The sequence below is a fragment of the Prionailurus viverrinus genome, chromosome D4, assembly GCF_022837055.1.
Source record: "Prionailurus viverrinus isolate Anna chromosome D4, UM_Priviv_1.0, whole genome shotgun sequence".
NCBI classification, from domain to species: Eukaryota; Metazoa; Chordata; class Mammalia; order Carnivora; family Felidae; genus Prionailurus; species Prionailurus viverrinus.
This window is the reverse complement of record NC_062573.1, coordinates 25,956,930-25,968,679: the sequence shown is the minus strand read 5'-3', so window position 1 is coordinate 25,968,679 and position 11,750 is coordinate 25,956,930. Positions and strand designations below refer to the sequence as shown.

Genomic DNA, 11,750 nt, shown 5'->3' with positions numbered 1-11,750 from the left:
TATTACAAAACATTACAAAAACATTGACAAAACTCAAAAGAAAGAAAAATCCACCCAAAATCCTGCCATCCTACAAACCAAACTGTTTACATTTTTTTCATGCTCCCTTTTAGTCCCTGTCCATATGCAGACAGAATTTTTGCAGTTGTAAGCATAGCACAGATACAATTTTGTAGTCAGGTTTGTCTCAATTAGAGTTTTAAAGCATTTTTCTAGTTTACTCTGTCATCCTTGGTTTCACTACCAGGAACACCTCACCCCCACCATCCTTACTGACCTCTCATGGGATCCTAAATGGTGAGGAAGGCTTAAAAAGAATAATAATCAATAGAATTAGGGGAAAGGGCTATTTTTAAATTCCTTGTTTAAGGATGGGGCGTTTAGAATTAAACGTGTGTAGAAAGTATTTCTCTCAACCTTTGTTTGCTCCCATGGCTGGAAACCTTTATGAAAACAGCTACATTTTCCACCATCAAGCATGTTTTTGTTATCTTAAGAAAGAGCCCTTGCAGGTATTTCCTCTTTACCTAGTTTGTTTTGAAGGCCTGCTTAGTATTTAGGACATAGGCATATACAGACATCTTTTCCTCCATCTGCTATAATGATTTACGTAACTTGGAAGTTAAGTGTGGATACTAGATACAGAATCCATATAAACATGAAGTGAAATATTCAGCTGTCAAAATGCTGAGTACCTGGATGCATCTTTTTACATTTTAATATGCAGCTCTGTAGTCACTGGCTTCCACACCAAATGGCCCATCAGACTCATGTTGGCAGGAGCTGGTAAAAAATATAGATCCTGGGATTCACCCTTGACCTTGTGAAGCAGAATCTCTGGGTCTTGGCTATGGACTGATGTTTGGTAACATCATATATCATAAATTGTCAAAGGTCTCTCTTTCTTAATAATAGCTCTGATTATTATGGGTTCTGGATTTTTATGGGGATGAAAGGGAAAACAGCTATAAGGATTTGGAGAAGGCATGGTAATATGGAAGAAGAATGTGGCCTATAGAAGCTTTGTTGAAATTTTTCTCTTTGAGCTAGATAGGCCTAAAATGTGAATTACCTGCTCCAGCAATTCTAGCAAGAATCCCAAAGTCAATAGTTTCCCATCTTGGTAAGCCAATCTATCCTAAATTTTCTATACACAATCCTGGAACCCCAAGGGCCATGGTCACAAAGGGGAGGATATCTGTTGGTGACAAGGTTGGGGAAGCATGTATCAAATCTCTCTTGGTTTTTTTTTTATTAGAATACTTTGGATGGAACTACAGTGTATTATGCTAAGTGAAATAAGTCAGTCAGAGAAAGACAGATATCTGATTTCACTCATATGTGGAATTTAAGAAACAAAACAGACGAATATAAGAGAATGGAAGGGAAAATAAGATACAGAGAGGGAGGCAAACCATAAGAGACTCTTAAATACAGAGAACAAACTAAGGGTTGCTGGAGGGGAGGTGGGTGGGCAGATGGGCTAAATGGGTGATGGGCATTAGGAGGGCACTTGTTGGAATGGGTGTCATATGGAAGCGATGAATCATGGGGTTCTACTTCTAAAACCAATAGTTCACTGTATGTTAACTAACTTGAATTTAAACAAATAAATTTAAAATAAAATACAAAATAAAACTGCATTTACACAGTAAGAAAAAAAAAAGAATACTTTGACTCCAGAAATCTTTCATCTTTAATTCAATTTTAAATTAATTTTTAGAAGCATGGATTCATGTATTAACTAGTTAATTTTTTTTAACTGAAGAGTGGGTTATACCCATATGTGGCCTTTTCAAAAAAAAAAAAAAAAAATGATCTCACCCATGGCCCAATTAGTGTCCTGGAATCTGACCAATCAGATTGCTAGTCCCTCCTTTTCAGAGTAAACAAAGAAGTTAGAGGGCAGAAAGATAGAATTTTTTCCTCTCTCCCTACATTAGACAAAGAAGGAGGAAAGCTTTCCAGGAACAAATAACAGAAAAAGCAAGGAAGAGAGGTACTACAGACCCTAATGTGTGCAAAGAGTTTGTGATTCACCACCCAAGTCCTAGCTACAGTGAAGTCGTATGAATGAAGTTATTTTTGATCACCATACCTAGAAGTGAGTACCATTGGCATCTAGTGGGTAGAGGCCAGGGATGCTGCTAAACATCTTAAAATGGCACAGGATAGCCCCAACACAACAAAGAATTATCTGGCCCAAATGTCAACAGTGCAGAGGCTGAGATACCTGCTGCAGTGTGAAGAGTGAGGAACAATAGGTAGGAAATAAACCTGAGAGGCTCATAAAAACCAGATCATGGGACACCTTGAATTTTATGCCAGGGAACTTTATTTTTTTCCATTTTACTTTTATTTTATTTTATTTTATTTTATTTTATTTTATTTTATTTTATTTATTTTTACTGTGAATGATGGAGAACCACTGAAAGAAAATTACATGATTGAATTTGGATTTTAAATATATCACTCTGAAGGCATTCTGAAGGGTAAATTGGAGGAGGCCATAACTGGAGAAAAAGAAAGTCCTTAGGATGCTGTTATAAAGGCCCAGAGAGAAATGTAAGGGCCTAGGATAGCACAGTGCCAGAAGGCACCAAAGAAGAGAGGGTCAGCACACATGTAGGATATGAAAGTTCAGCAGGTATTGGGAACTGAAGGGGTATGAGGTGGGCAGGAAGGATTCCAGGATAACTCCCATATTTTCTTATAGATGATTGGATGGACAATGGTTAGATAACAGGAAGGGAACATTTATGGAAGAAAAAAATAATGTATCCAGATAAAAGTTTCACAAAGTTATTCTTTGGAGGAGATAAAATAGGTAATAGAATCTATTCACTCAACAAATATTTTCATAACCATTATCTGTAGAAAATAGTTGCTAACTAAAGCTGGTTAGCTCCTTATGCAAGCAAGCTATTAGACTGAGCCTTAAGTCTTTCAACTGAAGAAGAAATTTGATGTTATTTTGAGGAAGTCTCTAAGAGCCTTAATGGTTCTCTAATTTCAGGAGATGGAAAGTTTCCCTTTTTGAACCTAGAGTCAACTACACTTAGGGTTTATCTTGAGGGAACCATACCTGTGGAGTTAATTAAGGTAAATAGGTTGGCAAGCACTTCAGCCAACTACTCTAGCAAGACCAAAATAATTCTGTCAGCAAAGATTTTCTTCTGGAGCTCGTTTCAACCTTGAAAGACTGGACTTTTTTTTAGAGTTGATGAAAATAATGGATTCTGGCTTTGGAGAATACTGGAGACAACAAAATGCGGAGATGCAGAGTCGAAATTGAGATGATTTGTTTAGTAATCAATCCATGCACGTGATTCTGAATTTCCTCATACTGAAATGACACCAAAGAAGATAAAATCCTCAAATCTGCATGGTTGGTGTCCCTGTAGTCAAGCACAAAATATTCCAGAATATTTTATGTAATTTAATTTTTGGAAAGGATAAGCTGTTTTTAGAAGAACTGTAATTTAATGAGTCTTTGGATGACTTGATCTCTTGTTATATTTGAGATAATATCTTGACAATATGGCCTGGAATTTTTTTTCCTTTATGATCTCTTTTATGAAGCAAGAGATAAAAGAACTTGCTCTTGAATAGTCCGGCAACATAAGTACTAAAACCACAGTTTGTTAATATTACAAATAGTTATTTTTGAAGACTTCCAGAATAAAATATGTGCTATAAATTCTGTGTTACCATAAATTTACTTGTTCACTTCAGTTTAACATTATCCCTAAAATCTCACTGATTGAGTTATGTGTAGGGACAGATACAAGGATGATTTTGAAAGTTCAGATTAAGTTTAAGGGAAAAATATTTACTTTCAACCAGTCTAAAATTTCCAACTCAAGGTTGTAGATAAGCTCTGAAGACCTAACTCTTCAATCATCAATAATGCTGCCTCTGGTTGGAAATGTAAGTAAAAGCCCACAGATTTATCCCACAGCCTGCCATTTACCATTATTGGACTATGATTATAAATGAGTTTGACCAGATATTTTCCTATTTGATTCAGACAGTTATTCCTGGAGAAGTGCCTTAAAAGGAAGAATCTTACAATTTCTGTTTTCTGATAGATGTAGCTCTGGTGGAACTGCTGCCAATCCTGGCATTCAAGTCCTCTGAAATTATGTCAGCTAATGAATACTTAGAAAACATAAAGTTCAGAAGGCTGCCAAATTACCGTACAATTTGAAGTATCAGTATGTACATTGTAGGAAAAATGTATGTGTTAAAACCTAAATCAGCCTTACCAGGAGCTGGATTAGTCCATAAATTCCATACCCTATACACTTAATTTTTACTCAGTAAGTGCCTTCTATGTGTTGGCCACTGTGTGAAGTTTTCACAACAACATATCTCCATTCATCTATGCAACAATCCTTTGAAGTAGTTTTAGTAGTCTCCCATTTAGAGATGAAGAAGAAAAGCTAAAGTTCAAAGTTATCTTTCTAATAATTGTTGGAGCTGGGATTTAATCCAGGTCTTTTGACAATAAATGTACCTTTTTGGCATTACACCATTCTGTGCCCTCCAATTTCAGGAAATCAAGCTCGGTGTATGAACCTGAGTTCATCATTTTTCTTCTCAATTTAGCTCTTTCTGTTGAAAACTCACCATCCCTCTTGTCTTCTGTCCCCATGACCAATCTACTGTCAATTCCTATCAATCCTACCTTCAAAGTCCTTGCTATTCAGTGTGCTCTGTGGGCCAGAATCATTGGTACCGTTTGGGATCTTGTTACAAATGCAACATCGCAGGTCCCTATGAACCAGAACCTACTGAACCAGAACCTGCATTTTTGTAAGATTCCCAAGTGATTCATGCACACATTGAAGTTTGGAAAGTATGTCTCTAGGCTAAGTGGCCCCTCTCCATTCCTGTTATCACCATTATTCATCAGGTTCTCGGTGTCTCCGATCCAGAGTGTTTAATCATCCCCTAACTAGCCTTCCTCACTTTCAGTCTCTCCCTAATTCTTCACCACCAAATTCCTATTCATAAACCAACACACTGACTTTTCTAAAGAAAAGATTGAGTCAGTCACTCTCCCCCACCCCCGACTCAAAAACGTTCACTTGTTCCTCAGAGCCCATGAAAAATAATAACAATAGTTAACAATGGCATTCTTAGTCCAAATATTTTATAAGCCCTTTACATAAACTAACTCCTTCACTCCTTACATCAACTATGAAATTGGTATTATTATTACCCCCATGTTAGAGATGAGAAAATGGAGACTGAGGAAAGTTAAATAACTTGCCCAAGGTAATGCAGCTAGTAAATAGTGGCAGCAGGGTTAAGGCTCCCCCAAACTTCTTAACTGGTCTTGAATATCCTCCACAGTTACATTTAAAAGGAAGGGAGGGTTTTTGTCCAAGCATCCACTCTTTGTCGGGAACTTTGCTAGAAGTGTCCACTTGATTGTATCTCACAACCACCGCACAGCAAGGTTTTGATGTTATTATTCCAATTTTTACAGATGAAACTAAGAATTAAAGAAAATTGAACCAAATTTCAGTTAACTCCAAGTCAATATAATTTCTATCTATAGCTCTACTATTCCTTCCACCTAGAAAATGTTCGCTACATCTCTGAGTGCCCAGATTTTACTGTCTTTTAAGACCAGTACCAATCTTACATACAAATTTTTCCTTTCCCTTCCAGTATGGAAGTATTCTTACCCTCCTCTGAAAACTTAAAATCTCTTTCCCTCCTTTTTACTTTGGCACTACTTTGTATTTTTTAATGGTTATCTCTGTGTATGTATAATGATGTATATGCATGAACATTTTCAGAATACTGGGTTCTACTTTCTTTCAGTAACTGTGATTATTGTTCCTGAAGTTTTAGAAGATTAATCTAAGGAAAAAGATTAAATTAGAGCTATAATATTAATAAAATTTAACACAAATTCATGAACAGAAAAAATACAACAGTGATAATTCAGGGTTGAAACAAGAATTATCACCCTGGATAAGACAGAATTTGAGAAACAGACAAAAATTAACATTTACTATTTTCTTAATTTAAATTTTTTAAATGTTTATTCACTTTTTTGAAAGAGAGACAGAGACAGAGACAGAGACAGAGAGCAAGCAGCAGAGGGGCAGAGAGAGAGGGAGACACAGAATCCAAAGCAGGCTCCAGGCTCTAAGCTGTCAGCACAGAGCCCAACAAGGGGCTCAAACCCACAAAGAGTGAGATCATGACCTGAGCTGAAGTCAGAAGCTTAACAAACTGAGCCACCCAAGCACCCCTATATTTAATTTTTTCCCATAAAATCAAGCAAATCCCTGTTGTGAGTTGATTTTCATGCAAGATGTTTTCTTAATTTTCCACCAACTCATCAGTTATTTTCTGTCACTTTGCTTACATCTTTCATTCTATTTTATTTTTCCTGACAGCTGTTATCCGTTATAAACAATCCTTTCAGGTAGCTCCACTCTGATAATAATTCCAAAATTACCCCAATATGATTCCAACCTTTTCTTACTACCTGACATATTCATTCCCACAAATAGCCCACTTTAAAAGGGATATGAAGGGAAAAGGAGAGAAGACTTGGCTTAAATATTCTTTTAAAAACTTCTATTGTTGTAGTTCCTGCAGCCCTAAAATTCCATTAGCAAGTAAGTTTAAAACTTTACCAGCCCATGTTAATTACACTAGAATTAAAAAAAAAAAGTTTATCAGCTGAATATTTTTCCAAGATATATGTGACATAATTTATTGTCAACCAAACAATAAAATATATATATTTTCTATTCATACTTATTTATAATTATTACTGATACCCAATAAAGATATTTATAGTCCAGAGATAATTTCAATTTTATAACTCAATAAGTATTATCATACAGGCAGCAACCAAGAAAACTTTCATTTCCTCTTTCACTGATGCTGACTCCCACATCTAAATAAAGGTCAGTCTTAATTACTTGGTAATTCCTTTTTTTTTAGTGTACTTTAAGAAGCAGAGCTCTGAAGTGTATTTCCAAAGGTGTTCTAAGATTCACTTTAAGAGAGGGATATAGTATGCAGCTCTGACTTGAATCTTTTCTAGAAAGAACATCTCACACTGGTTTCCATGGAATGCCCTGTAGGACAAAGTGTAAAGTATTTATCTTAAGCCAAAGGAATTCCCAAAAGCCAAAAACAAACTTCAGACATATTATATTTTTTTCTATTCTGTTTAAAAGAGAATTGGAACTAAGTGGAAGTATCACATACAGTGCCATAAATTCCAAAGAGCCTTGGAGTTTATATCATTTAATGGCACTAGAATATACTTTTCATGACAGGAAGCATCTTGACTTTTTTGTTCATTGCAGATTGTCCAGCATCTAACATACTGCCTACAGTTTAACATTTGCTTAATACTTGTTGAGTAAATGAACAAACTCTTTTCATTTCACAGATGAAGAAATTGGGAGCCAAGTAGTCAAATGACCCAACCAAAGTCACACAATAACTTTGAAGCTGTCCTGGCACTAGAACTTCAGTCTACATCCCTCATTTGGAATCATTTCCACTGGTTGAAACATAAGCAAATTCAGGAGTTGGGTAGAGAGAGAAATGAATGAAAAGTGAAATTAAATAGAAGCCTAGAGACTTTTTTCAAACACCTCATCAGAAGCCAAAAATAAAATTGTAATTAGCATTGGGAAGGGAGTACTAAAAAACATGTTTTTTAATTAAAAACTCTTCCAAGAGCAAACAAACAAACAAAAACTCCACCTGTCTGACTGATGGCCAAAACAGCAATTACAGGGGTTTAAAAGAAAATCAGCTTTTAATAATAGAAAAGTAGCCCACAAAAGGAAAGGAAACCCACAAACAGAGCAGGTTAACCATAAAACTGAAAACTAGACCAAATATAATTTGAGAAATGCTTTGAAAAGGACTCCAAAGGCAACAAAACACTTTTTACAACACACTAAAAAAAAAAAAAAAAAAAAGTGGGCTGAAGAATCTGAATGACAATTTAATGATCAAGGTCTAAAAAAGGTACACTCATCAAAAGATCGGATAGCAAATTGGGTAAACGAATCACTTTTCTTGGTCCTCATGGGGAAAAAATGCTAGAAGGGAGGTTCATGCATCATAAATATCTTTTGAAACAGACAACTCAGGGCTATCATATCAAATAGTGGCAAATGCCCATGAGTAAGCAGGAAAAAGGCAAAGAGGTTTCAATGTATGTAAAGTACATACTTATGCAACTGAAGAGAAAAACTATTCTCGAGTCTGTATCAGGACACCACACCAACCTAGAAAAAGGACAGAGAAGTTCCCTGAAGGATACTGCCTCGATGCGATGCTGCAGCCAAAAATTCTACTAAAATACTGCTAAAGAGCATCAAGTAGAAGAAAACTTTCCTGTTTCTATTTAAGACTGTGGTTTAAACATGCTGGAAGAAAACATACATTTCTTACTACTGGCTTTAAGAATAATATAATAGAATTGAACTAGAAAACGAAAGGAAAAAAATAGGGACTCATGGTCAAGGAGACTATGCAAACTACTATAGACTATCAAGGCAAAGTTTCTGCTCTTGAGAGTTGTACTTAACCTACGAATTCTGCAATCTCTCTGAACAGTATGTTCCAGTATGTGGATGTGGCCACCACTTTACTAAGAACTTAATCATGTACCAAGCATTGTGCTAATCACTTTATATCCATTATCTCATTTAAACTTCACAATAACATGAACATATAAGTATTATTTTCCCCACTTTACAGATAATTAGATTGAGGTTTAGAGAGGTTAATAATTTGTCTTTTTGACACTACAGATAAGAGTCGGGATGTGAACCTTGGCTGATCAGACCTCTATATCAAGGTTTTATCCAACCTGCCCTCAGCAGGAGTTTTCCAAAGCAGTGCCAGTTTTCCCACAGCAGACCTACACAAACTTTGATAACATCATGCAGCCTACGGCCATGCTCTCCTAGAGATCACCCCACTCAAGCTGCCCTTGGCTGAAGTCCATCCAGAGTGGCGCCACAAGCATGGCAGTGTGCAAGCAGCAACATGGGCCAATACCACTCCAGTCATTCCTGCCCCAGGAAGAGGGGAAGATAACTACTCATACCAATTTGGCCACAGCCCCAGCAGTGGGCTGGGGGCAGACATCTGGTCTGACTACAGGCCCCACCCACCAATGAAAGTCTCCCGAGGAACAACACAGTGAGAACATCCTGCAGTTTAGTGCAACCACAGTTCTGGAAAACACCTGATCTAACCCAGCTCAAGCCCAAGGTGGCCCCAGATTGGGCCATTAACAACACTGGGACCAAACACTACCCATAACAGGCAAAGGGAGCCATTGCAGATGACTGGACTGAAGGCAAATGCAGTTCAGCCACAACAGTAGGGTGTGTATAAGACACATAGAAGACATCCCTGAAGTGCTAGGCTCTGGGGAACAGAGGACACTGCACTATGGAGCACCACAGAACTTCTTCTTCATAAGGCCACTACTTGAAAAAGCAGGAGATGTAGCTGACTTTCCTAACACATAAAATAGACACAGAGAGTTAGACAAAATGAAGAAACAGAGGAATATGTTCCAAATGAAAGAACAGGACAAGAATCACAGCAAGAAAGCTAAAGGAAACAGAGATAAGTAATATGCCTGATAGAGAATTTAAAGTAATGGTCATAAAGATACTCACTGGACTTGAGAAGAGTGGAGGACCTCAGTGAGACCCTTAACAAAGAGAAAGAAAATTTGAAAAAGAACTAATCAGAAATGAAGAACAGAAGCTGAAATTAAAAATACACTAAAGGAAATAAATAGTAGACTACGGGAAGCAGAAAAATGAATCATCAACCTGGAGAACAGAGTAATGGAAAGCAATCAAGCTGAATAGGAGAAAGAAAAAAACTTAATTAAAAGAGAGAGAGAGAGAGAGAGAGAGAGAGAGAGAGAGAGAGAGAATAGATTAAGGGAATTCAGCAACACCATCAAATGTAACAACATTCACATTATAGGAATCCCAGAAGGAGAAGAGAGAGAAAGGAGAGGGGCAGAAAATGTATTTGAAGAAATAATAGCTGAAAACTTCCCAGATCTGGGGGAGAAAACAGAAATCCAGATCCAGGAAGCACAGAGAGCCACCAACAAAATCAACCCAAGGAAGCCCACACCAAGACACACAGTCATTAAAATGGCAAAAATTAGTGAAGAAGAGAGAATTTTAAAAGCAGCAAGAGAAAAGAAACAGTTACAGATACATGAAACCACATAAGGCTGTCAGATGATTTTCCAGCAGAAACTTTGCAGGCCAGAAGGGAGTGGCATGATATATTCAAAGTGCTGAAAGAAAACCTGCAATGAATAATGCTTCATCCAACAAGGCTATCGTTCAGAATAGAAAGAGAGATAAAGAATTTCTCAGACAGGTGCTCCTGGGTAGCTCAGTTGGTTAAGCACCAAACTCTTGATCTCAGCTCAGGCCTTGATCTTATGGTTGTGAGTTCAAACCCCATGTTGGGTTCAACCCTGGGTATGAATCCTACTTAAAAAAAATTAAAGAATTTCTCAGGCAAACAAAAATTAAAGGAATCTATCACTATTAAACCAGCCTTACAAAAAAATTAAAAGGAATTCTTTCAGTGAAAAGGAAAGATCACAAGCAGGAGCAAGAAAAGTAGAAACCACAAAAGCAGCAAAATTAAATATATCTATTAGGTATATCTATATCCTTTGACCCAGTCAAGGGATTCATAAAATGAAAGCATGTAAAGTATGGCACTATATACATAAAACATGGGGAGGTAGAAGTAAAAATGTAGTGCTTTTAGAATGGACTCATAGGCTATTATATGCACAAGATGTTTCATATAAACCTAAAGGTAACCACAAATCAAAAAACTGATAATAGATATGCAAATTTTTTTTAAAAAAAGGAATCCAAGTATATCACTAAAGAAAGCCAGCAAACCATGAGGGAAGAAAGCAAGAGAAGAAAGGAATAGAAAAGAACTATGAAAACAACCATTAAAAAGTAACTAAATGGCAATAAGTAAATACCTGTCAATCATTACTTTGAATATAAATGTACTAAATCCTCCATTCAAGAGACATGGGGTGATGGAATTGATAAAAAAAAAGAAAGACCCATCCATATGCTGCCTACGAGAGATGCAGACACATGCAGATTGGTACTCATGCAGCAGCCACTGTGCAGACAGGACTTCAGTCACTCCCACACCTCATTCCTTTCTGCCGAAACCATGTTTGACAAACCCATTATGGCTGAGATTGAGAAATTCAATAAGTTGAAACTGAAGAAGACAGAAACGCAAAAGAAAAATCCACTGAGTTCAAAAGAAACAACTGAACAGGAAAAGCAAGCAGGCAAATCATAATGAGGCATGCACAGTCAATATGCACTGTACATTACACAAGCATTGCCTTCTTATTTTACTTTTTTCAGCTGTTTAACTTTGTAAGATGCAAAGAGGTTGGATCAAGTTTAAATGACTGTGCTGCCCCTTTTTACATCAAAGAATCAAGAAATACTGACAACAAGGGCCGTGCCTACCTCTCCCTTCTGCTTGTCTGGCTGGCTGGGAAGGGAAAGAACTTGCATGCTGGTGAAGAGAGAAACTGGGTGGTACAAGAGTGAAATCTAGAGTAAAAACCAAGCTGGCCCAAGGTGTCCTGCAAGCTATAATTTGCAGTTTAATCACAGAACCATTTTTTTGTTCAAACAACTTTA

The 11,750-nt window shown here is 36.9% G+C and overlaps 1 protein-coding gene across 1 annotated transcript; it reads left to right on the top strand.

Moving 5' to 3' along the window:
* The first annotated feature begins 11,262 nt into the window (after positions 1-11,262).
* Positions 11,263-11,516, top strand: LOC125150848 (thymosin beta-4, Y-chromosomal-like). The gene has a single exon (XM_047831264.1). The coding sequence runs from the start codon at positions 11,263-11,265 to the stop codon at positions 11,395-11,397; it is 135 nt and encodes a 44-aa protein (XP_047687220.1). The 3' UTR covers positions 11,398-11,516.
* Positions 11,517-11,750: the final 234 nt, after the last annotated feature.